Source organism: Rattus norvegicus, chromosome 6 (genome assembly GCF_021556685.1).
Source record: "Rattus norvegicus strain SHRSP/BbbUtx chromosome 6, alternate assembly SHRSP_T2T, whole genome shotgun sequence".
Lineage (NCBI taxonomy): Eukaryota > Metazoa > Chordata > Mammalia > Rodentia > Muridae > Rattus > Rattus norvegicus.
Window position 1 is genome coordinate 76835860 of NC_141539.1, and position 23458 is coordinate 76859317.

The 23458-nt window shown below is 40.3% G+C and overlaps 1 protein-coding gene across 8 annotated transcripts in view; it reads left to right on the forward strand.

The window, feature by feature from the left end:
• Positions 1–23458, forward strand: part of Akap6 (A-kinase anchoring protein 6) — a 440592-nt gene that overhangs the window by 295679 nt on the left and 121455 nt on the right. For all 8 annotated transcript variants that reach the window (NM_022618.2, XM_087554579.1, XM_087554582.1 and 5 more), the window contains 2 exon segments: positions 3052–3200; positions 23230–23350. In NM_022618.2, coding sequence (NP_072140.2) covers positions 3052–3200; positions 23230–23350 — 270 coding nt within the window.

The following is a 23458-nucleotide window of genomic DNA, read 5'->3' on the forward strand; positions in this document are numbered from 1 at the left end:
GGTATCTCTAGTCCAGTTCACTTGCTGTATCTGCTCAAAACCTCTGCAACCCGGAGATGAAGAGGCACATCTACCACTGAAGTCTCATTCTTTCTACTCAATACAAAAGTTCCAGTCCCAGTTTTAATTTACCTTTAGTATCTATCAGGCTAAATTTCCACATATAAAATACAGTGAAGTTTTAAAGAACCCACAGTTATACTAAATGACAATTAAAACTCTTTTATTCAGAGAAATAGTGACACTGATTTTTTTTCAAAACTGTTTCCTTCAAGTTTATGTTTGGATTAAAGTATAGCAGTAGGAAAAAAGTAAGAGAGTCTGCAAATCTCTAAAGGAATTTAGAATGGCAGTGCTGCTCAACCTTAGAAACAAGCAAAGAAAGCCCTATGTAGTTCTATTTTCATCAGCGCCTTCGGAATGAATTAGAAACAGGAGTAGAAACGGAGATGGGCAGGAAGGACCTGAGCTGTGTAGTCATTTGCTTGTAGTGAAGGCAATTTTCTATGCAAGAAAGAACTTGAGTAAGAATGTAATTGTATTCTGAGCTGTTTTCTGGACTCTTCCCACACACTACCGTTAGGATGCTCCATCTGCACAAAGAAATGGCTGTGGACATTGAAGGATCGAGGCGGACATTTTTCGGAGTAGTGACAAGTTCCTGCTCTGTCTTCTTTATGAGCCTTTTGAGAGCAGTGGTACACACTTATCTTATTTGTCACAGAAACATTTGACATAAGCTTCTTAAAGAGATTTATTTTTCTTTTGTGTATATATATTTGCTTGTATGTGTGTGTATGCGCATGCATATGTGTATGTGTGAAAAGTAGGCTTACGTGACTGTGGGGGATGGGGTGCATAGAACTGTGTGTGAAAAGTCCAGAAACGAGTGTTAGATCCCTCAGAGCTGGACTCACATGCTTGTGGTGTTCTGGGTTTTTTCCGTGGGTCTTGGATCTAAACTCTTATCCTGACAATTGTGAAACAAGTGTTCTTCATTCAGCCATTTTATAGTCCTGGTGGGCTCTTTACAAAGTTTTCAAATCATTGATTAGCTTTATTCTTTAAAATATATTTTTAGGGGCCTGGAGTGATGGCTCAGTGGTTAAGAGCACTATCCGCTCTTCCAGGGGTCCTGGGCAACTTAATGTATTACATGTGGTTTCTTTTGCTTTTCAAATTTGTGGTGCTGGAAATAAAATCCGATGCTGGATAAAGGGTCTACCACTGAGCTACATCCTCAGTCCCTGACGTAACTTTTTCCTTTAGTTTCTGAGATTACAAAATAAGAACAATATTGCTCTAATCCCATCCCTTCTTCCAAACCTTCCCATACGTTAAACCCATAAAGTCTCACCAACGCAACTGCTTAGACATGAGCTGAACAGGTACAGACTAGTTATGCCAAAGTGGGTGGGAAAAGCACAAGAGACCTCAGTCCTACACAAAGACCAGCAGGCAACTAAGGAAGGCTGACAGAAGGAGGAAGAGTCTTCCCCAGGGAAGAGCACACCAGCTGGTTATCCAGTACCAATGGTCAGACCTGAGAGCATGCATATATGCAACATTGTATAGACTGAGCAGGCTTTATTTAAGAATATTAGTATACACATATACAGTATATCTGTATATAATTCTTAATCTGATTGAATATCTTCTTATTCAAGTCCGTTGGTTTGAGCAAAAAAAAATCTAGATGGATGAATAGAAACTGGTTTTGAACTTTCTGAAACTTTAATACATAACTACAGTAATTTGAAGATTATCTCTTTAAATTCTCCATGGAAATTTAGAGCATTCACAACTGTCTGCTCGGGAAAGGCAGCAACATAGGATTTCTAATGGTTCAGGCCTTCTATGTAATCACTGCTTTGTGGAACTCCTCTTTTCTCCATAGCCGAGTCTTAAAAGCCAAAGCCCAGGCAAAAGGCCTTCATTGCTTCTGGAGGCTAAGCACAGAAGTTTGAGTCTGGCTTAAGTTCTCTTACATATCAAAGAGTTCTGGTGACTTACCCAATAACTGAGCGTAACTATCTTCCTAGGAAAATGCACAGTGGAATTATGAAATAGTTTTAAGATTGGTCAGAAACGTCAATGGCTGTGTTTGATTTTGTGAAGCGTACTAAAAGAAATCCAAGAGTACCTTGGTTCACAGCATGTGAGACCTCAGCCCTGCGTCCTCCCCCTCCATCACAGAGACGCATGCCCTTGAAGAATTTCATCCAGTCTCAGCTGTGTTCTAGGGAACCCAAAGCCACAGGGATCGAGACAGGGGCAGTAAAGAAAGCATCTACCCCACACATTCCCATGCAAAAAGAGTTCGGCACTCTTTAACCTCCGAATCACAAAAGTGATAATAATTAAAAATGAAAATAAAAAAGGAAGAAACAATTGAGCATGAATTGAAATTAATTACTTTCTTTAGTGAAATTACTTAGTTTCTTTTGCAGTGAGCCCCCAAGTGTTTATGAAAGGTAACAAATTCAAGTCTATGTGTAAAAAAGTCACTATCCTCATGATTTAAAATTATTAAGATAATAGAACAGAGTAAAAAAATGCAATAAATGAAGTATATTACCATTATTAAATATGTAGTAGAATTAATGGTAGGCCTTCTACTTCTCCCCAGTGAAGAAAATAAAAAGGCATTCAGAAAAGAAATAAATATACATACATGAACTACGCCAGGGCTATGAGTTGAAAGGAGACTTCTTTCAAAAGGCTACCCATGCCAACACGAGGAAGACTATTATTAAGGAATTCCACATAATTTTTGTGTAAAGTTTTATTGTGCTGTGTGGTGATCTCGGGGACAGTTTGTGACATTTACCGAGCCTTCTGAGAGTGCATTTATTCGCGTCCTATTTTACGGAGGGACGTCTAAGATTCAGATCTATGATGCAATTCTGCAGTACGCCCAGCTGACCCCATTAAACCCCGCCCAGACAGTAGAGCGATGTGAACATGTCCCGGCCCTCACGTTGCTACACCTCACTTGGAACGCCTTCCTTCTGGATTACAAGAGTGGCTCTTCTCTGCTTCTCTCTCCAGGCCGAGGTTCAGCTCTGCCACCTGGAAACACAGAGAGACGCCGTGGAACAGATGTCCCTGAAGCTGTACAGCGAGCAGTACACCAGCGGGAGCAAGAGGAAGGAAGAGTTTGCCAACATGTCGAAAGCGCACGCGGAGGGAAGCAATGGGTAGGGGACTATTCTCTGTGTCGTTGTAGTCTCACTAAGCTACTTTTTCAGTGACATTCCTCCGGCAGGTGTTAGGCAGGCTTTCCTTCCCGGCTAGCGGACAAGGAAAAGCTTAGCCAAGTGCCGGAGTTGAAGACTGTGGGTTTTGTCAGGCTCTACCATCTAAGCCAATAGTTCTGACTTTTGTTACTGTCTGTAAAAGACAGCCTTGTGGTTGAGGGGTGCTTATGAGACTATGTTTGATCCACAATATTGGTCTTTCTTCTTCATAGATTATTTTCAAAATTTATATCTCATCGTAACATCAGGACTTATGTTAATTTCTGTTATGGAATTACGGTTATGGAATTTGTGAGCACCCCAACTTCATCAGAAACCTGGAGGAACACAAGATTGAGATCTAGTAATTGTCTAGAGACCGTGGTCCAGCCACCTACTTTCACACCAAGTCAGCTGGAATTCGAGACTAGTTCTTGATTTTATTTTTAAATATTTGGGGCAGGGTCTCATGTAATTCAGGCTGGACTTGAGCTCAGTGAATAGTAGTGGCTAACCCTGAAGTCCCGATCGCCCCACCTCTGCATCCTGCGTGCTGAGGTGACATGCTACTGTTCCCCGAAGGACTAAGTCCTGTGATGTCGATAGTGTGTGAGAGGAGGCAACAGCGTCTGTGCTCCATGAGCGATTTATTCAGCCTGAGATATGTGGTTCCACTTAGACGCCGCTATCTGCCCACAGTCTTCAGTAGCTGTCATGCGTCCAGTTATTTCTGAGTGTTGTAAAGCTGTTCAGACACGGCCCAGTGTGTTTACACATTTCTCTATTTTCTAACTCAACTCTAATACTGAAGAGATGATCACAAAAGAGCAAAAGTAAGGATGAAGTTAAATTAGTTCATAATTTTCATAAGCAGTCATCTTCTTCACTTTTCTACTTGGGCGAGGCAACAAGAGATAGACATTATTCTCTGAGGTTACATTACATGTTTGTAGTATGACATAAACGTGTGAAAACAACACTGTTCCGAATATTCCCCCAAAATATTCTGCATCAGGAAAGAAGCCTTTTCTTGTACTTGGGTGCATTTTTTTTGGAAACAGGGTCTTACTATGTACCTCTGACTGTCTTGGAACTCATTACATAGACCAGGCTGGCCCTGAACTCACAGAGATCCACGGGGCTCTGTCTCCCAAGTTCTGGAATTAAAGGTGTGCACCACTACATACACCTGGCTTCCATTTATCTTCTGAAGTTCTTAGATTTGTAATGGACTTACAACCCTCATACAATGTTGAGGGCTAAATTAGCCCACACAACTCACGTTATAAGAATTTAGGACAAATATTTGATTCATATTTGCTTAGAAATGAGAACAAATAATCCTTATGATGCTTTCTACACACAAGACTTGAAATATGTTTAGTTGCCTTGTGCTACTTGAAGTAATAGACTCAGAACTTTTCTATTCACCAAAGGATTAGAATAGCAGTGATCGAGAAGGGAAAAGGTTAAATCCTAGAGCATGAACAATCAGCTGCTTTGAGGCCATAATGTGCTAAAGTTCCCAAAATGCCTAAGCAGGCTCCGGTGTGTGCAAAAGCTCAGACTTTAGGTCACATTGTCATGTTCTCTAAAGGCCTTGGGACTGAGTAGCACCACGTGCCTCTGACCTCAGATTCCAAGGACCCAACCTGTGTACTTGCTCTGGGCTCCACACATCGCAAATCTAGCCTGGGAATTGCTTACTTAGCAACAGGCATTGTTCTGGGATGTGGGAGTAGGTGAACTTTCCTGATATTCTTTGTTTATGCTCCTTAGGGTGCTGAAGGCTGTTCATTGTGCAGAAACCTCAGGGCACACTGAAGGAGAGCCAGCCATTTAATAGCAAGAACAGAAACCTATACTGCCTCGTAGGCCCTGTTTACACACAGAAAAGCACTGTTTGAGAGATCCCTGTGGGCGAGGTTATCTGAGGTCTGGCCCCCAAGACTCTGCTCCCACAGTCAAATCTGTAATTCAGAAGCCTTAAAAGCACAACCTTGTAAAATTATTTCTTCCAACGATAGTTAAACTTCATTAACCACTACATAGCACAAGGATTGTTTCTGATAAGCAAAAGTGGGAACAGTGTGGGCTTTGAAGGGTCTATATTGCAAGTGCACACATCCAATAGGCTAAAGAGAACATTAAGTCAGTAACCCAACTCCGGTGCTTTTCTTTTCTCCCCATTCTTACACGCATGCTCAGATGCTATGTACTAACATACGCTAACATAACACACATGCTCAGATGCTATGTACTAACATACGCTAACATAACACGCATGATCAGATGCTATGTACTAACATACGCTAACATAACATGCATGCTCAGATGCTATGTACTAACATACGCTAACATAACACATGAGCTCAGATGCTATATACAAGAATACTTCAGAGAAAACACAACTGTCACAATGAATGGTGATCTTAAATTTCTACAAGTTTTATGTAATAGAAATATTCCCTTTGCAATGAAATTATGATCTCTGGCTTGGTGAGAAGATGTTTATTAGGGTGGCATGTAAGATCTTGTGGTTAGCAGTCCTGGGTGGACATGGTGGAAAGATTTCCCTGAATGCAAAGACCATGTTCTGGTGAGAGTGCATGCTCACCTGTGGGATATATATATATATATATATATATATATATATATATATATATATAGCTGTAGGGCGTGGCTGCATGCCTGATGTCTCAGCGGGAGGACAGACAGGTTGTGTTTGAGGGCGTTCTGTGAAATAGCAATATCCATCTGGAAAGCTACAACAGTGAAGAGCAGCGACAAAACAAAAAAGTAGACAGTCAAAAGTCAGTCATCCTCTCCAAGGGTTTGATCTGTACCTGGGCAGGTTTTTTATTAAAAACCCTGCATCATGCAAATTCCATACTATCTAAAACTTAACATGGGAAAAGGCAGTTGTCTGAAGGAGATTTTATTCCACAAGGATGTTTTTGGCAAAGCCTTGCAAAACAGTGTGTATGGCGCATGCCTGTGAGTTCAGCTACTTGGGGGTCCTGAGATATGAAGCTCGCTGGAGCCAAAGACTTTAAGATTCATGAGACAATGTGTCCAAAAAGTGGAACAAAACCCTCAGAAACTCAAATCCACTCATTAATTAGACCAACTGTTTTAAGTGCTTTCCAGAGTCTAGCACAGTGTGAAGTAGAGATAGCAGGGAGAAAGCAGGATGAACTGTGTACACTTGAAAACACACAGTTTAGTTGTAGGAACAGGCAAATCTATAACCAAAGTGGTCAGGTATCAAGTTAGAAACATGGAAGCGTCAGAGACAGACTCCTGGACAGCAGAACTCAGTTTGGTCTGTGTCCAGGAGAACAGGAACAGATCTGGGAAGACAACAGAGAGGTGAGAGAATGTCTCAGTGTAATCTGAAAAGTGCTCCCTGAATGAACACCTACGAAGTCAGATCCTGGCTCTGCATTTAGCTGTGCCATAGGAGAGGGGAAACGGGGTTCTCAAAACTGATGAGAAGGATACAGAAGTCACAGCCATGTCCCTACATTCAGTGTGTGTCTCCTTGAATCTGGTGCGCTGCCCGGCATGCGCTAGGCGCTCACATGAATAAGTAGTTGAAACTGATGTGGAGCCAACCGAGAGAGCAAAGGTCTAGAGGGTCAATGGGAGCAAAGGTCTAGAGGGTCAGCCACTAGATTGCTGATGGTTCCTTACTCTGAAAGCAAGGTAGAATGCTGAAGGAATGGAGAAACACACGTTTGAGAAGGAGGTTAACTCCAGATCCTAGATTTAATCATTGTTTGTGGTCTTAACTATGGTCACCAATGAAACCTTAAAGACAAAACCTAGGCCTGGCCTTGCAACCCTAAAACCCCAGCACTGGGGAGGGGGTGATGTCAGAGACAAGTGGCTCTCTGAGAAGTCACAGGTTAGCTCAACTAGCCATAAAAGTGAGGCTCTTGTTCAGTAAGATGCGCTGTCTGGCAGTAAGATAAGGAATGATGGTACTTGGTATACCTAGAATTTCTAAAGAATAAAAGCATATTTAAGGACTGGAGAGATGGCTCAGCGGTTAAGAGCACTGACTGCTCTTCCAGAGGTCCTGAGTTCAATTCCCAGCAACCACATGGTGGCTCACAACCATCCATAATGGGATCCGATTTCCCCTTCAGGTGTGTCTGAAGACAACAACAGTGTACTTACATACATGGAATAAATAAATAAAATAAATCTTTTTAAAAAGGCATATTTGGGGTTGGGGATTTAGCTCAGCGGTAGAGCGCTTGCCTAGCAAGTGCAAGGCCCTGGGTTCGGTCCCCAGCTCCGAAAAAAAAAAAAAAAGAAAGGAAAAAAAAGCATATTTAAAATCTGTAGCTTCTTAGCCATGATATTAGATATATTCAGAACACTTCCAACTACACAGATAGTGTCCATCTTCAGAGACAGCTGTGTGTTCTTCTAATCTAAGTTCAATGAGAACATGAACCAGGTTAAAAAACTAAGTCCAGAATTTCAGTAGCACCATGTTCCTTTATGGCTACACAACCTTAATTAAGACATTTATCCTCTCCAAGATTCATTATTGGTATACAAAGTGGGAATCATTACCATAGTGGGTTCATTCGGGCAAATTTCTGCAGCAAGAAAATGTGACGATTTATAAGAAAATACAAAAATATATGTCAAAAATCAGTTAATGAAATATTTACTATGCAAACATTGCATCTCTGGGAGTAGCGTGAGATACTAGGAATGCAAAAACCATACAAACAATTTCATCTCGAAAGTCTGGATGGAGGGACCGAGAGACAAAGAAGAAAGGGGAACCACTGACTTAGATAAAACACTAAAAATTCCCAACACAATTCCAGATATCCAGTATTGCGGGATTGTTGAGGTTGACTAACACATCCTGACTGGGAAGGGTAAGGGAGACACAGGACAGAAAGGAAGATTTGGGTTACATGGAAATAGTGTACATTGCAGTAAGTGGGAGAGTGTTGAGGAGTGGGGGGCTGTAGCTATTGGATAGTAAGTGTGCAGAGGGTGTACACTGAAGATAGCTGCAAAGCATTTGATGCTGGAGAAGCACACAGAGAAGGTTCCCAACTCTGCTCGCTGGGTCAGGAGGGATTCCCAAGGGAGATTTTAGAAGATATCTCATTATCCATGTATAAAGCTTCCCCTGCATCTGGAGGAAATTGAACAATGCTTGTTGGAAACTGGAGCAGTAGGGGTGAGGGGGGATGTAGCTAAGGGTTGTATTGTATACTGAAGAAAATAGAAATGTCATTCTCTCATCATACCAGATTTTCGCATACAATTTCTTCCCAACCATGTATAAGTTATTCCTGCACAATGGCCTGAATGAAATGGCAAAGGGCTAAAAGTGTGATAGAAAAGATGAGAAAAAGGCATGCCGCCTGATTAGTGTGAAAACATACAAAATGCACATACAACATCCCCCAAGAGAGCTGATATTGACAAGTGAAAAGAAATGAATCACTATTTCAAATATTGCTTGATTAAAGACCAGGTTTGTTTCTCTAAATTAATTAAGCAATAAGATATGCTAAGTGGCTTTAAACACCTGAGAAGAGACATAAGCACCCTGGATCTCAGTGCCTCGGGCATGTTCCTGGGTTGTTACTGGGCAATTGGCCCCCCGTTTCTATCCAGTCGAATGCCATTGTGTGCCAATCAACACCCTGCCCCCAGAAACACACAAGGAGCACTTTTAATTTCTGCTTGATTAGTATTTTCGGAACCTGCTTATATAAAATATTTTCATGGGTTTTTGACTAGTCATCCACTAGTCATGGAAACAAAGTACTGTGTTAAAATTATCCTTACACATGAGTTAAATCACTAGACAGCCTCAATAAACCATCAATCTTTCCTGCATTTCGACTCCTTCTGATTCTTACTCTATCCCAATAAAATACATAGCTGATCAATGTTTTTTTTTTTTTTTTTTTTTTTTTTTTTTTTTTTTTTTTTTTTATTAACTTGAGTATTTCTTATATACATTTCGAGTGTTATTCCCTTTCCCGGTTTCAGGGCAAACATCCCCCTTCCCCCTCCCCTTCTTTAGGGGTGTTCCCCTCCCCATCCTCCCCCCCTTGCCGCCCTCCCCCCCTTGCCGCCCTCCCCCCAACAATCTAGTTCACTGGGGGTTCAGTCTTAGCAGGACCCAGGGCTTCCCCTTCCACTGGTGCTCTTACTAGGATATTCATTGCTACCTATGAGGTCAGAGTCCAGGGTCAGTCCATGTATAGTCTTTAGGTAGTGGCTTAGTCCCTGGAAGCTCTGGTTGCTTGGCATTGCTTGGGGTCTCGAGTCCCTTCAAGCTCTTCCAGTTCTTTCTCTGATTCCTTCAACGGGGGTCCTATTCTCAGTTCAGTGGTTTGCTACTGGCATTCGCCTCTGTATTTGCTGTATTCTGGCTGTGTCTCTCAGGAGCGATCTACATCCGGCTCCTGTCGGTCTGCACTTCTTTGCTTCATCCATCTTATCTAATTGGGTGGCTGTATATGTATGGGCCACATGTGGGGCAGGCTCTGAATGGGTGTTCCTTCAGTCTCTGTTTTAATCTTTGCCTCTCCCTTCCCTGCCAAGGGTATTCTTTTTCCTCATTTAAAGAAGGAGTGAAGCATTCACATTTTGATCATCCGTCTTGAGTTTCGTTTGTTCTAGGGATCTAGGGTAATTCAAGCATTTGGGCTAATAGCCACTTATCAATGAGTGCATACCATGAATGTCTTTCTGTGATTGGGTTAGCTCACTCAAGATGATGTTTTCCAGTTCCAACCATTTGCCTACGAATTTCATAAACTCGTTGTTTTTGATAGCTGAGTAATATTCCATTGTGTAGATGTACCACATTTTCTGTATCCATTCCTCTGTTGAAGGGCATCTGGGTTCTTTCCATTTTCTGGCTATTATAAATAAGGCTGCGATGAACATAGTGGAGCACGTGTCTCTTTTATATGTTGAGGCATCTTTTGGGTATATGCCCAAGAGAGGTATAGCTGGATCCTCAGGCAGTTCAATGTCCAATTTTCTGAGGAACCTCCAGACTGATTTCCAGAATGGTTTTACCAGTCTGCAATCCCACCAACAATGGAGGAGTGTTCCTCTTTCTCCACATCCTCGCCAGCATCTGCTGTCACCTGAGTTTTTGATCTTAGCCAATCGCACTGGTGTGAGGTGAAATCTCAGGGTTGTTTTGATTTGCATTTCCCTTATGACTAAAGATGTTGAACATTTCTTTAGGTGTTTCTCAGCCATTCGGCATTCCTCAGCTGTGAATTCTTTGTTTAGCTCTGAAACCCATTTTTTAATAGGGTTATTTGTTTCCCTGCGGTCTAACTTCTTGAGTTCTTTGTATATTTTGGATATAAGGCCTCTATCTGTTGTAGGATTGGTAAAGATCTTTTCCCAATCTGTTGGTTGCCGTTTTGTCCTAACCACAGTGTCCTTTGCCTTACAGAAGCTTTGCAGTTTTATGAGATCCCATTTGTCGATTCTTGATCTTAGAGCATAAGCCATTGGTGTTTTGTTCAGGAAATTTTTTCCAGTGCCCATGTGTTCCAGATGCTTCCCTAGTTTTTCTTCTATTAGTTTGAGTGTGTCTGGTTTGATGTGGAGGTCCTTGATCCACTTGGACTTAAGCTTTGTACAGGGTGATAAGCATGGATCGATCTGCATTCTTCTACATGTTGACCTCCAGTTGAACCAGCACCATTTGCTGAAAATGCTATCTTTTTTCCATTGGATGGTTTTGGCTCCTTTGTCAAAAATCAAGTGACCATAGGTGTGTGGGTTCATTTCTGGGTCTTCAATTCTATTCCATTGGTCTATCTGTCTGTCTCTGTACCAATACCATACAGTTTTTATCACTATTGCTCTGTAATACTGCTTGAGTTCAGGGATAGTGATTCCCCCTGAAGTCCTTTTATTGTTGAGGATAGCTTTAGCTATCCTGGGTTTTTTGTTATTCCAGATGAATTTGCAAATTGTTCTGTCTAACTCTTTGAAGAATTGGATTGGTATTTTGATGGGGATTGCATTGAATCTGTAGATTGCTTTTGGTAAAATGGCCATTTTTACTATATTAATCCTGCCAATCCATGAGCATGGGAGATCTTTCCATCTTCTGAGGTCTTCTTCAATTTCTTTCCTCAGTGTCTTGAAGTTCTTATTGTACAGATCTTTTACTTGCTTGGTTAAAGTCACACCGAGGTACTTTATATTATTTGGGTCTATTATGAAGGGTGTCGTTTCACTAATTTCTTTCTCGGCTTGTTTCTCTTTTGTATAGAGGAAGGCAACTGATTTATTTGAGTTAATTTTATACCCAGCCACTTTGCTGAAGTTGTTTATCAGCTTTAGTAGTTCTCTGGTGGAACTTTTGGGATCACTTAAATATACTATCATGTCATCTGCAAATAGTGATATTTTGACCTCTTCTTTTCCGATCTGTATCCCTTTGATCTCCTTTTGTTGTCTGATTGCTCTGGCTAGAACTTCAAGAACTATATTGAATAAGTAGGGAGAGAGTGGGCAGCCTTGTCTAGTCCCTGATTTTAGTGGGATTGCTTCAAGTTTCTCTCCATTTAGTTTAATGTTAGCAACTGGTTTGCTGTATATGGCTTTTACTATGTTTAGGTATGGGCCTTGAATTCCTATTCTTTCCAGGACTTTTATCATGAAGGGGTGTTGAATTTTGTCAAATGCTTTCTCGGCATCTAATGAAATGATCATGTGGTTCTGTTCTTTCAGTTTGTTTATATAATGGATCACGTTGATGGTTTTCCGTATATTAAACCATCCCTGCATGCCTGGGATGAAGCCTACTTGATCATGGTGGATGATTGTTTTGATGTGCTCTTGAATTCGGTTTGCCAGAATTTTATTGAGTATTTTTGCGTCGATATTCATAAGGGAAATTGGTCTGAAGTTCTCTTTCTTTGTTGTGTCTTTGTGTGGTTTAGGTATAAGAGTAATTGTGGCTTCGTAGAAGGAATTCGGTAGGGCTCCATCTGTTTCAATTTTGTGGAATAGTTTGGATAATATTGGTATGAGGTCTTCTATGAAGGTTTGATAGAATTCTGCACTAAACCCGTCTGGACCTGAGCTCTTTTTGGTTGGGAGACCTTTAATGACTGCTTCTATTTCCTTAGGAGTTATGGGGTTGTTTAACTGGTTTATCTGTTCCTGATTTAACTTCGATACCTGGTATCTGTCTAGGAAATTGTCCATTTCCTGAAGATTTTCAAATTTTGTTGAATATAGGTTTTTATAGTAAGATCTGATGATTTTTTGAATTTCCTCCGAATCTGTAGTTATGTCTCCCTTTTCATTTCTGATTTTGTTAATTTGGACACACTCTCTGTGTCCTCTCGTTAGTCTGGCTAAGGGTTTATCTATCTTGTTGATTTTCTCAAAGAACCAACTTTTGGTTCTGTTGATTCTTTCTATGGTCCTTTTTGTTTCTACTTGGTTGATTTCAGCTCTGAGTTTGATTATTTCCTGCCTTCTACTCCTCCTGGGTGTATTTGCTTCTTTTTGTTCTAGAGCTTTTAGGTGTGCTGTCAAGCTGCTGACATATGCTCTTTCCTGTTTCTTTCTGCAGGCACTCAGCGCTATGAGTTTTCCTCTTAGCACAGCTTTCATTGTGTCCCATAAGTTTGAGTATGTTGTATCTTCATTTTCATTAAATTCTAAAAAGTTTTTAATTTCTTTCTTTATTTCTTCCTTGACCAGGTTATCATTGAGTAGAGCATTGTTCAATTTCCACGTATATGTGGGCATTCTTCCCTTATTGTTATTGAAGACCAGTTTTAGGCCGTGGTGGTCTGATAGCACGCATGGGATTATTTCTATCTTTCTGTACCTGTTGAGGCCCGTTTTTTGACCAATTATATGGTCAATTTTGGAGAAAGTACCATGAGGAGCTGAGAAGAAGGTATATCCTTTTGCTTTAGGATAGAATGTTCTATAAATATCCGTTAAGTCCATTTGGCTCATGACTTCTCTTAGTCTGTCTACATCGCTGTTTAATTTCTGTTTCCATGATCTGTCCATTGATGAGAGTGGGGTGTTGAAATCTCCCACTATTATTGTGTGAGGTGCAATGTGTGTTTTTAGCTTTAGTAAGGTTTCTTTTACGTATGTAGGTGCCCTTGTATTTGGGGCATAGATATTTAGGATTGAGAGTTCATCTTGGTTGATTTTTCCTTTGATGAATATGAAGTGTCCTTCCTTATCTTTTTTGATGACTTTTAGTTGGAAATTGATTTTATTTGATATTAGAATGGCTACTCCAGCTTGCTTCTTCTGACCATTTGCTTGGAAAGTTGTTTTCCAGCCTTTCACTCTGAGGTAGTGTCTGTCTTTGTCTCTGAGGTGTGTTTCCTGTAGGCAGCAGAATGCAGGGTCCTCGTTGCGTATCCAGTTTGTTAATCTATGTCTTTTTATTGGGGAGTTGAGGCCATTGATATTGAGAGATATTAAGGAATAGTGATTATTGCTTCCCGTTATATTCATATTTGGATGTGAGGTTATGTTTGTGTGCTTTTATTCTCTTTGTTTTGTTGCCAAGACGATTAGTTTCTTGCTTCTTCTAGGGTATAGCTTGCCTCCTTATGTTGGGCTTTACCATTTCTTATCCTTTGTAGTGCTGGATTTGTAGAAAGATATTGTGTAAATTTGGTTTTGTCATGGAATATCTTGGTTTCTCCATCAATGTTAATAGAGAGTTTTGCTGGATACAGTAACCTGGGCTGGCATTTGTGTTCTCTTAGGGTCTGTATGACATCAGTCCAGGATCTTCTGGCCTTCATAGTTTCTGGCGAGAAGTCTGGTGTGATTCTGATAGGTCTGCCTTTATATGTTACTTGACCTTTTTCCCTTACTGCTTTTTATATTCTTTCTTTATTTTGTGCGTTTGGTGTTTTGACAATTATGTGATGGGAGGTGTTTCTTTTCTGGTCCAATCTATTTGGAGTTCTGTAGGCTTCTTGTATGTCTATGGGTATCTCTTTTTTTAGGTTAGGGAAGTTTTCTTCTATGATTTTGTTGAAGATATTTACTGGTCCTTTGAGCTGGGAGTCTTCACTCTCTTCTATACCTATTATCCTTAGGTTTGATCTTCTCATTGAGTCCTGGATTTCCTGTATGTTTTGGACCAGTAGCTTTTTCCGCTTTACATTATCTTTGACAGTTGAGTCAATGATTTCTATGGAATCTTCTGCTCCTGAGATTCTCTCTTCCATCTCTTGTATTCTGTTGGTGAAGCTTGTATCTACAGCTCCTTGTCTCTCCTTTTGGTTTTCTATATCCAGGGTTGTTTCCATGTGTTCTTTCTTGATTGCTTCTATTTCCATTTTTAATTCCTTCAACTGTTTGATTGTGTTTTCCTGGAATTCTTTCAGGGATTTTTGCGATTCCTCTCTGTAGGCTTTTACTTGTTTATTAATGTTTTCCTGTGCTTCCCTAAGTGTGTTCATGTCTTTCTTGAAGTCCTCCAGCATCATGATCAAATATGATTTTGAAACTAGATCTTGCTTTTCTGGTGTGTTTGGATATTCCATGTTTGTTTTGGTGGGAGAATTGGGCTCCGATGATGGCATGTAGTCTTGGTTTCTGTTGCTTGGGTTCCTGCGCTTGCCTCTCGCCATCAGATTATCTCTAGTGTTACTTTGTTCTGCTATTTCTGACAGTGGCTAGACTGTCCTATAAGCCTGTGTGTCAGGAGTGCTGTAGACCTGTTTTCCTCTCTTTCAGTCAGTTATGGGGACAGAGTGTTCTGCTTTCGGGCGTGTAGTTTTTCCTCTCTACAGGTCTTCAGCTGTTCCTGTGGGCCTGTGTCTTGAGTTCACCAGGCAGCTTTCTTGCAGCAGAAAATTTGGTCTTACCTGTGGTCCCGAGGCTCAGGTTTGCTCGTGGGGTGCTGCCCAGGGGCTCTCTGCAGTGGCAGCAACCAGGAAGACCTGTGCCGCCCCTTCCGGGAGCTTCAGTGCACCAGGGTTCCAGATGGTCTTTGGCTTTTTCCTCTGGCGTCCGAGATGTGTGTGCAGGGAGCAGTCTCTTCTGGTTTCCCAGGCTTGTCTGCCTCTCTGAAGGTTTAGCTCTCCCTCCCACGGGATTTGGGTGCAGAGAACTGTTTATCAGGTCTGTTTCCCTCAGGTTCCGGCGGGGTCCTCAGCTGATCAATGTTTTATTCAGATCCTTTTGGCTCCTTCAAGAGTGATTAAAATATTATTAAAATACAAAATGCCCCAGTCAGAGAAGCAGCATTGTGTGCCCGTATACCCAGCCACCTAGGAGAAAAAAGCAAGATCATCACTGGAGTCCTGCAGATTACAAAGTAGAACTTTGGGTGCTAAAACCTACAGAAAGCACTAGCCAAGAGGAACACGCACGCTTGGCACCACAAGTCTATGTTCTCTGGACATGCGAATTCATAAGTGTAGACTTAGGTAGTTTTCTTGTAACGTTCCAACCCCATCCATGCCAAGTGTCAATGAACTGCAGATCGGAGGTCAGAAGTCTGTCTTGCAGGGAGGTGTGACTGCTAAGTTACTAGTCAACAGTAAAGGTAACTAATACAGATTTATGAATATTGCTTCTGCCTATAGAGTAGGTGTATTGACAGGTGCTGAGAAGGGATAAACCTAATCAAACATACAGTAGTGTGCAGAACAGAACAGAAATATTTTGAAGTTGCTGTCATTGATCATTCTTCCATCTTGTTTCTCAAAGGATTTGAGTCACATTATAAAATGACTGATAATAAAACAAAACACTTCATTAAAATAACTTATGTCAAATAAAATAATTATAAGAAAAATTAGAAGTGAATATTTTATGCATACCTTCAATGATGGCTGTGGTTTGGCACCAAGAATTCCACCCTTCAAAGAAAAAAGTAAAATTTCATTTCATTATCAATGCATAGTCTTATAAATAATATATATCAGCTTGAAGCAGTCTCTTACTAAGATCTGTCATAAATTCTCCTTGTTATTTGAGTGTGAAATGTCTTTGACATGATTTTGAACACATGGTGTCCAGCTGATGGCACTGTTCTAAGAAGCTGAGGAAACATTGAAACCTAGAGACCTAGTGAACAGAGGTGGGTCACTGAGGAAGGGTCTTATATTCACCTTTAGTTCTGTACTAATTCTCTACTTCCTGGGCTGGTGTCCATGTGAGGAATTCCACTCTGTGTCCCTATTGCCATAGACTCATTCCTCCATGCTTTCTCTTGCCAGGACAGAGTGAAATTCCCTGAGCCATTGGGTGAAACTGAATCCTTCCTCTCTTAAGTCACAGCAGTGAGAAAGTACCCAATAGACTTTCCTATAGGCTGTTCTGTTGTTTACAGCACAGGTATCAAGCCCAAATCCTTGCCCATACTACAGAAGTATTCTATCATTGAGAATACCTATTGCTCCTTAAGTGAAAACAAGGCCTCTGTGTTACATCTCTACAAAACTAAATCTTAGGGTAGTTTTAGGAAATAACTTGCACAATAATGCCTAAGGATATAAGAGTGGTGGTAGAAGTAACGAAAAGCTTGAGTACAGCACTCTTTGAACAAGATGAGCCTCCATGGAGACAAAGTCTTCTTAAAAGTTTGTTTAACTCAACTTATGTCATGACTCAAAGGTAAATATTTCCTATTTAACATTTGATAACTAGTAATACCTAAAGTAGGGAGGACATTTTTACTAAGAGGTGAGCTCCTAAAGCCACAACCAGCATGCATATAGCTGGTTGATCCTGAGCCCCATCAATGCACACAATAATGGAAGGTTCATTTCAAAAGAACAAAAACAAAAACAAAAAAATCACCACAAACAAACAAAAAACCCCAAACCAAAAATGGTCTGGTGTCTGGTTTGCCTTTGTTCTCCAAAATTTATTTTAAACTCTTCAGGAAATCTTTAACTTTGATGATTTATCTGAAAATTTGATCAGGAGTTTGACTTCCTTTCAGCCCTACAGAATCCTGAAAAGGATAGAAAGAGCACTCAGAGAAATATATGTGGTCATTTCTAAATATATGGATTATATCTGTTATTTCAATGATAGATATTTGTGAACAGGTGTTCTATGGGGAAGGAAGACAAGTTATTAACAAGTTTCTAATCTTGATTTTACTTTTCATATTTTCTTGTATACATATGTATATTTGTGTTATATATTTAAACATATATAAATACATATATATGTGTGTACATACATACATATATATATATATGAGAGAGAGAGAGAGAGAGAGAGAGAGAGAGAGAGAGAGAGAGAACTGCTGGAGAAAACTCCATATTCTCTTTTTATTTATCAATGGCAAAATAAGGTTTCTTGTCTCCTGAGGAAGGTGCTCAGTAATTTTCATTTAAAATAGTAAATTATTGTCCACACTTTAATATTTTTAGAGTGGAAAGAGATTCTATATGCAACTGTGCCTATCAGGTTCCACACCTAGAAAACTAAATTTTTTCTGTAATGATATTATGATTGGGCTAGATGCCATTGTTATAGCCTACTTCCATGCTTCTATTCTGTATGGAGCTGAGACTTGTGGGAAATCCTGAACTATTATTATTTTCCTTCAGTAAATCACTTACATTATATTTTTGTAAGATTTTCTTACCACTTCCTTTTATTTCTTTTTTTAAAAACCAGAAGCCAACTTCTCTGCTCAAATAATGTGAACAATGAATACTTAGTGAATATCTGGGGAAAAAAAACAATATGCTGAAGATGTTAGGAAACTTGGGTCATTTAATAAAACTTTTAGTATAGTCAGGTGGATTTTTTAGACATCTGTTAGTACAAATTACCAATTAAATGTAAAAAAAGATGTGTATGTATACATATAAAATACACATTTATGAACATATAATACTCAGCATAAGTTAGAAAAACAACAGATATTTTAGTATTATCTTCTCTTCAACCTATAATTGCTCTAATATGATGATTTCTTAATTTAGTTGTCTGTTTTAATTAAAATTCCTCAGTGGGCCAAGTTAAGGCCTCATATATTCACAGACACCTCCCATTGATTTCACTTGGGTGAAATTGTATCGTTAAAGCAAAGTTTAAGTTGAAATGTTGAGTTAATGATGCTCACTTTAAATACCAAAGGCTGAATGCATTTGTGTATTAAACACGTAGCTAGTCAAACAAAATTCCCATCAGGTTTCAAGTAAACAGTATTTCTGAAACTATGCTAACCTCACAAATATATTTTGCCATTCTATCTACAGGGGTCATGCCAAATCCACCAAATCAATTCGATAGTCTGCCTGTCTCTTTTCTTTTTTCTTTTCTTTTCTTTTCTTTTCTTTTCTTTTCTTTTCTTTTCTTTCTTTTCTTTCCTTTTCCTTTCCTTTCTTTCCTTTTCCTTTCTTTTCTTTTTTCTTTTCTCTTCTTGTTTTGTCTTGTCTTGTCTTGTCTTGTCTTCTCTCTCTCTCTCTCTCTCTCTCTCTCTCTCTTTAGATAAAAACAGTCTTGGAATCTTTTTTAATGGTAACACGGGCAGAGTCAAATGGTGAACAAGATACTTGAAAATCGTTTTGGCAGCCAGCTGTAGTTGTTAAACCCAAACAGGAATAAACACTGAAGAAACATTTGTATATTTCTCAAGCTCTTGCCTCTTCTCTCTGTTTATCTGTTTGTATTAGTTTTCCAACTGTCCTAGTCACTGTTCTATTGCTGTGAAAGACACCATGACCAAGGCAACTCGTTTAATTGCGGCTAGCTTACAGTTTCAGAGGTTTAGTCCATTATCATCATGGCAGGAAGCAGGTCAACAGGCATGGCAAAGCATGGTGCTAGAGAAATAATTGAGAGGTACAACCTGATCTGCAGGCCAGCAGGATGAGAAGAAGTTTGCTGGAACTTGTCATGGGCTTTTGAAACTTCAAGGACCATTCCCAGTGATACACTTCCTCTGACATAGCCACAACTCTAATCCTTTCAAACAGCGACTCTCCCTGGTGACTAAACGTTCAAATATATGAGCCCATGCAGGCCATTCTTATTCAAACCATCATAACTATCAACTAAACACATTCCTGATCCTACGTTTGTCTAGCAAAAACTGACTTTAAGTTAGAAGACTGTTTATTCCCATGATTTAACATCTAAACCTCTTAAAATGAAAAATATTATATTTAGAACAGAGTGTCCAACTGGTGGGACCTGGGAATGAGACAATGGAGGAACTTTTGCTTAGTATACATGACCACACATCCAGTTAGGTCCCTAGCACTGCATAACAAGCACAGCTATTTTCTTTTTGTATTGTGAACCAATTTAATAATTTAAAATTTCTTATAGAAAGAGTATGTCAAGGAATAGTTTGGTGATATGGTCACTTTGTAGTACTTTCATACATCATATGTGAGTTTGTTTTATAACATATTTACAGAGCATGTAACATGGTCTTAGAATAGAAGGCAGATATGTTTTCAGATTGTTTAGAAATCTAGGAGGTGAGTTAGGGGAAGAGTTCATACCTGCAGCAAAAGAACGAGCACGCAGATTCGGTCCCCAGATACCATATAAAAAGGCAGTGTGGGTTCGTTTGTTTATAACCCTAGCACTAGGGAGGCAGACATAGGAAGCCCCTTTGGGACTTACTGGCCAGACAGCCTAACTGACTTAGTGCTTTTTTCGAAACGTTGGTGCTAACTACACCAAAGGACCAGAAGATGTTATCAAGGCATTTACGAATGTACTTGTGAAATAGAGTTCACAAAGGCAATATCAAACCTAAATATCCTCATCTGCAGAGAAGGCATGTCCTGAAGAGGTGCTGCGTCTCCTTGTAAGGCTTGTCCCTCAGGTGTGGGCCACCAGCTCAGAGCTGTGCTCCATAGCAATGGAAAGCTTGTGCCAAGGTCTGATAGGGAGACTAAGGAAGAAAGACTTTGGCAGACCTAGTAAAAGCCAGTGGATAACTTCCATGTTTTGGAGACTTTTATGATCTTGCACATAGTCTACATTTATTTCAAGTCTATTCATTAATAATTCTCTCATTCAAAATTTTTCTTTAACTTTTGTGTAGAAAAATGGGTGAAAGGAATAAGAAGGTGTCTAATCAGCTGAGTATTAGTTATATGCAGTGGTTTAAATAAACAAATGTATCCTTACATTAATGGGGGGGTTAAAACTTAACTCAGTCACTCCCTGCAAAGTACAAATTAAAATTACTATGAGATTTCATTTTACCTCAGTCTAAATGGTTACGGTTCAGAAAACTCCTCCCTGGCTTCTGCTTCAGCTCTTGCTCCAAGGTTTCTATCTTAAGCTCCTGTCCTGGCTTCCCTTCACGATGGACTGTAATTTGTAAGCTGAAACAAACGCCCCGCACCCTGGCAAGTTGCTTTCGGTCACCCTGTTTATCAGGACAACCGAAACCAAAGCAGAACAGCTGGAGAGTAAGAAAAAGGTGAATTTTAAGATCAGCATTGAAGCTTTAGATCTATGATAGCCTCCTTGATTCACCCATTCTTCTCAGGGAGCAATGTCTTAGTGGGTGATCAGGTTTTCAGATCTCCTGTTCCCCTCTATCCTTCTCTCTAAAATGACAGCTGAGCAAATGAAAGTCTACATGACCTTGCGGTTCTTGAATGCAGTGGCTAAACAAGGCTTTGGGCCCAGGCTAGCTGGATTCTCAGGCAAGCTGCTCCCCATGAGAAGCTGTGTCTGCTTTACTTTTTGTTTTCTCTTGGCTTGATCAGGCCGTAGAGGAATTCTTGCTGACTAAGCCCGGTCACCATTCTCATGAATCCTACCAGTTTTCTAAGAAGCCTGGCATCACATGTTGGATCCCCAGCTCCCTGTCCTTAGGTTCACCGTGCCTTTGTTGCCATGGAAACACCTCTGTCCAGTTTAGCCATTAAACTTTCAGAAATCTTGGAGTCTTCTCTTGGAGGAGATTCGGTAACGGTGTCAGGGGGGCCTTAATCATCTCCCATGTGCACCCGCCTGCTCACTGCAGGTCCACCTTGTAAGACAATCCCCTTCTGTAGTTCCTCGTGGGAGATGGAGCTGAGGATTCTGTGCTTTCTGCCTTCCCCTCAGCCTGCCTCTCACACACGTCTGCTCTCAAGGACTTTAGTCAAAAGAAAAGGAAGAAATACATTAGAGTATCCACCCCTTCTGTCTTCCCTTGGTTCATGTTCTCAAAGCCCACTTAAATGACGGGCTGACAATTCACTTCTTCCTCTTCTTGCTCTTAATATTCCTCTGGATCCTACTCTCCAAATTTTGTGGGTGATAATTTACCTTTACTTGATTTTATTGGCAAAATATTGGAAGGTGGAAGGGGAAGGAAATGGTAGCCAGGATTTAGGATACATTTCTAAGTGGCTGTAGACTTAGTGGTTGTTCTTTATTACTCACAGACTTGACTTTGAAATCCTGTTGGTGTATTTATCTTTCTGTGGTGGTTGAGTCGTTGTTGAATATTTGAGTAGGAATATTAATTCAGATTTCTCAAATATACTGGAAATACCTTGCTATTCAGAGTGTGAACAACACTTGCTAGAAATGCAGAATTGCATCCTCCTCCCCAAGTATGAGTTGGTATCTTCATTGTCCTAGAACCTTCAACTGTGTCCATATCTCCATTGAGTTTGAAAGCATTGTCTCAGACCACCATAGGCCTGCTGAAGTTTCTGTGCGCATCAGCTATCCATGCCTCTGGTATCAAGCGAACACTTGCTAATCAGTTCTACAACCAAGGATCTTTATCAGTATGCTAAAACAATTAAAGCGAAATAGACAGCTCCAGATCTAGTTTTCCCCCTCCCAGACCCCCCCTAAATTTGTTTGACATATTTATTAAGATTAAGTATATAGTATGAGTTTTTCTTGAAAAGCAGTCTGACGTAGAGAGACAAGAGCACAGTGGAAACGAAATACCCCATTGACAAATCCACATTCACAGCTGGGGGTCACTAACAGGGAATCTGCGCTCAGTGAGTTTGACAAAACTGTAGCATTTCTCTTAGGGGTGGTTTGGAGGTGGGAGGACAAAGTCATAGTTTTCATCCTGCACTTTCATTTTCTGATCACAGTGTTTTAGAAGAATCTGGGCTTTACTCATTCACCAGGCTTTCAATAGAGAATCACATTAATCCTTTTAAGCTCCTTATTCTAATGATTTATTTTGTTGAAAAGCATAGTGATCCTCCTTTGAATTTTAATGATTGCTGGCTATTCAAAGATTCATTGTTTTGACTTCCTGTCCTTACCTTTGTTTCCTGCACGTCTGTGGGGAACACCTGTCTAATACTGGATCTGCCACTGGTTCTCCCTGGCTTACCAGAGTCACTCAAGCCTATCTCTGAGTGTTAAGTTGAAACACTAGCTACTCATCCATGACAATAAATGTTGGATGTATGTTTGCAGAGATAGGCAGGCAGACAGCAGAGGGACAGATGAATGATTGAGTCGTTTTTCCGGTGAAAAGAATGTTTTGGATCTGTTAGCGTATGTTATCATTGTTGAAAATCTGGAAAATAATTTAGTAATAAACACTGAGGTGCCATATCTAGGAAATTTAAAGGAGAAAGCAATTCAGCGTTTGAAAGCATTGTCTTTACCTCAAATCTGGGACAAGGAAAAGTTTGGCATATCACTGGCGCTCCAGTTCTCTGTCTGTGAAGGGATGGTGTGCTTCTTTTCGAGGACATAGTCATGGTTTCTTTGTTTAGAAAGGGGTAGTAGATGGTAGTCGCCACCATGTGGCTCAGGAGGGAGTGTAGGAATTACATGTTGTGTTTTCAGAACCTAGGAAGTGGCTCTGTCACAGCCCCAAGTTCCTGCTTGGTCCTCTGTGACCGCACAAAGGATTGTCCTCTTTTTATAAGTACTCACCTAGGAACATCCTGGGTTCTCAAGAATATATTATTCTAATATGAGATTTTAACAACTACGCTATATTTATGCATAATACATTTCTGTGCCTTATCTTCAGGCTTCTGGACTTTGATTCAGAATATCAGGAGCTCTGGGATTGGCTGATTGACATGGAGTCCCTCGTGATGGACAGCCACGACCTGATGATGTCAGAGGAGCAGCAGCAGCATCTTTACAAGGTTAGAGCTACCCTTCCTGCCTTTACTTTGCTGTGGAAGATCTGATTAGCCTGACAAGTGTCTCTCTCAGGATATCTTTGTGTTCATTGTACGTATCATGGTGTCTAT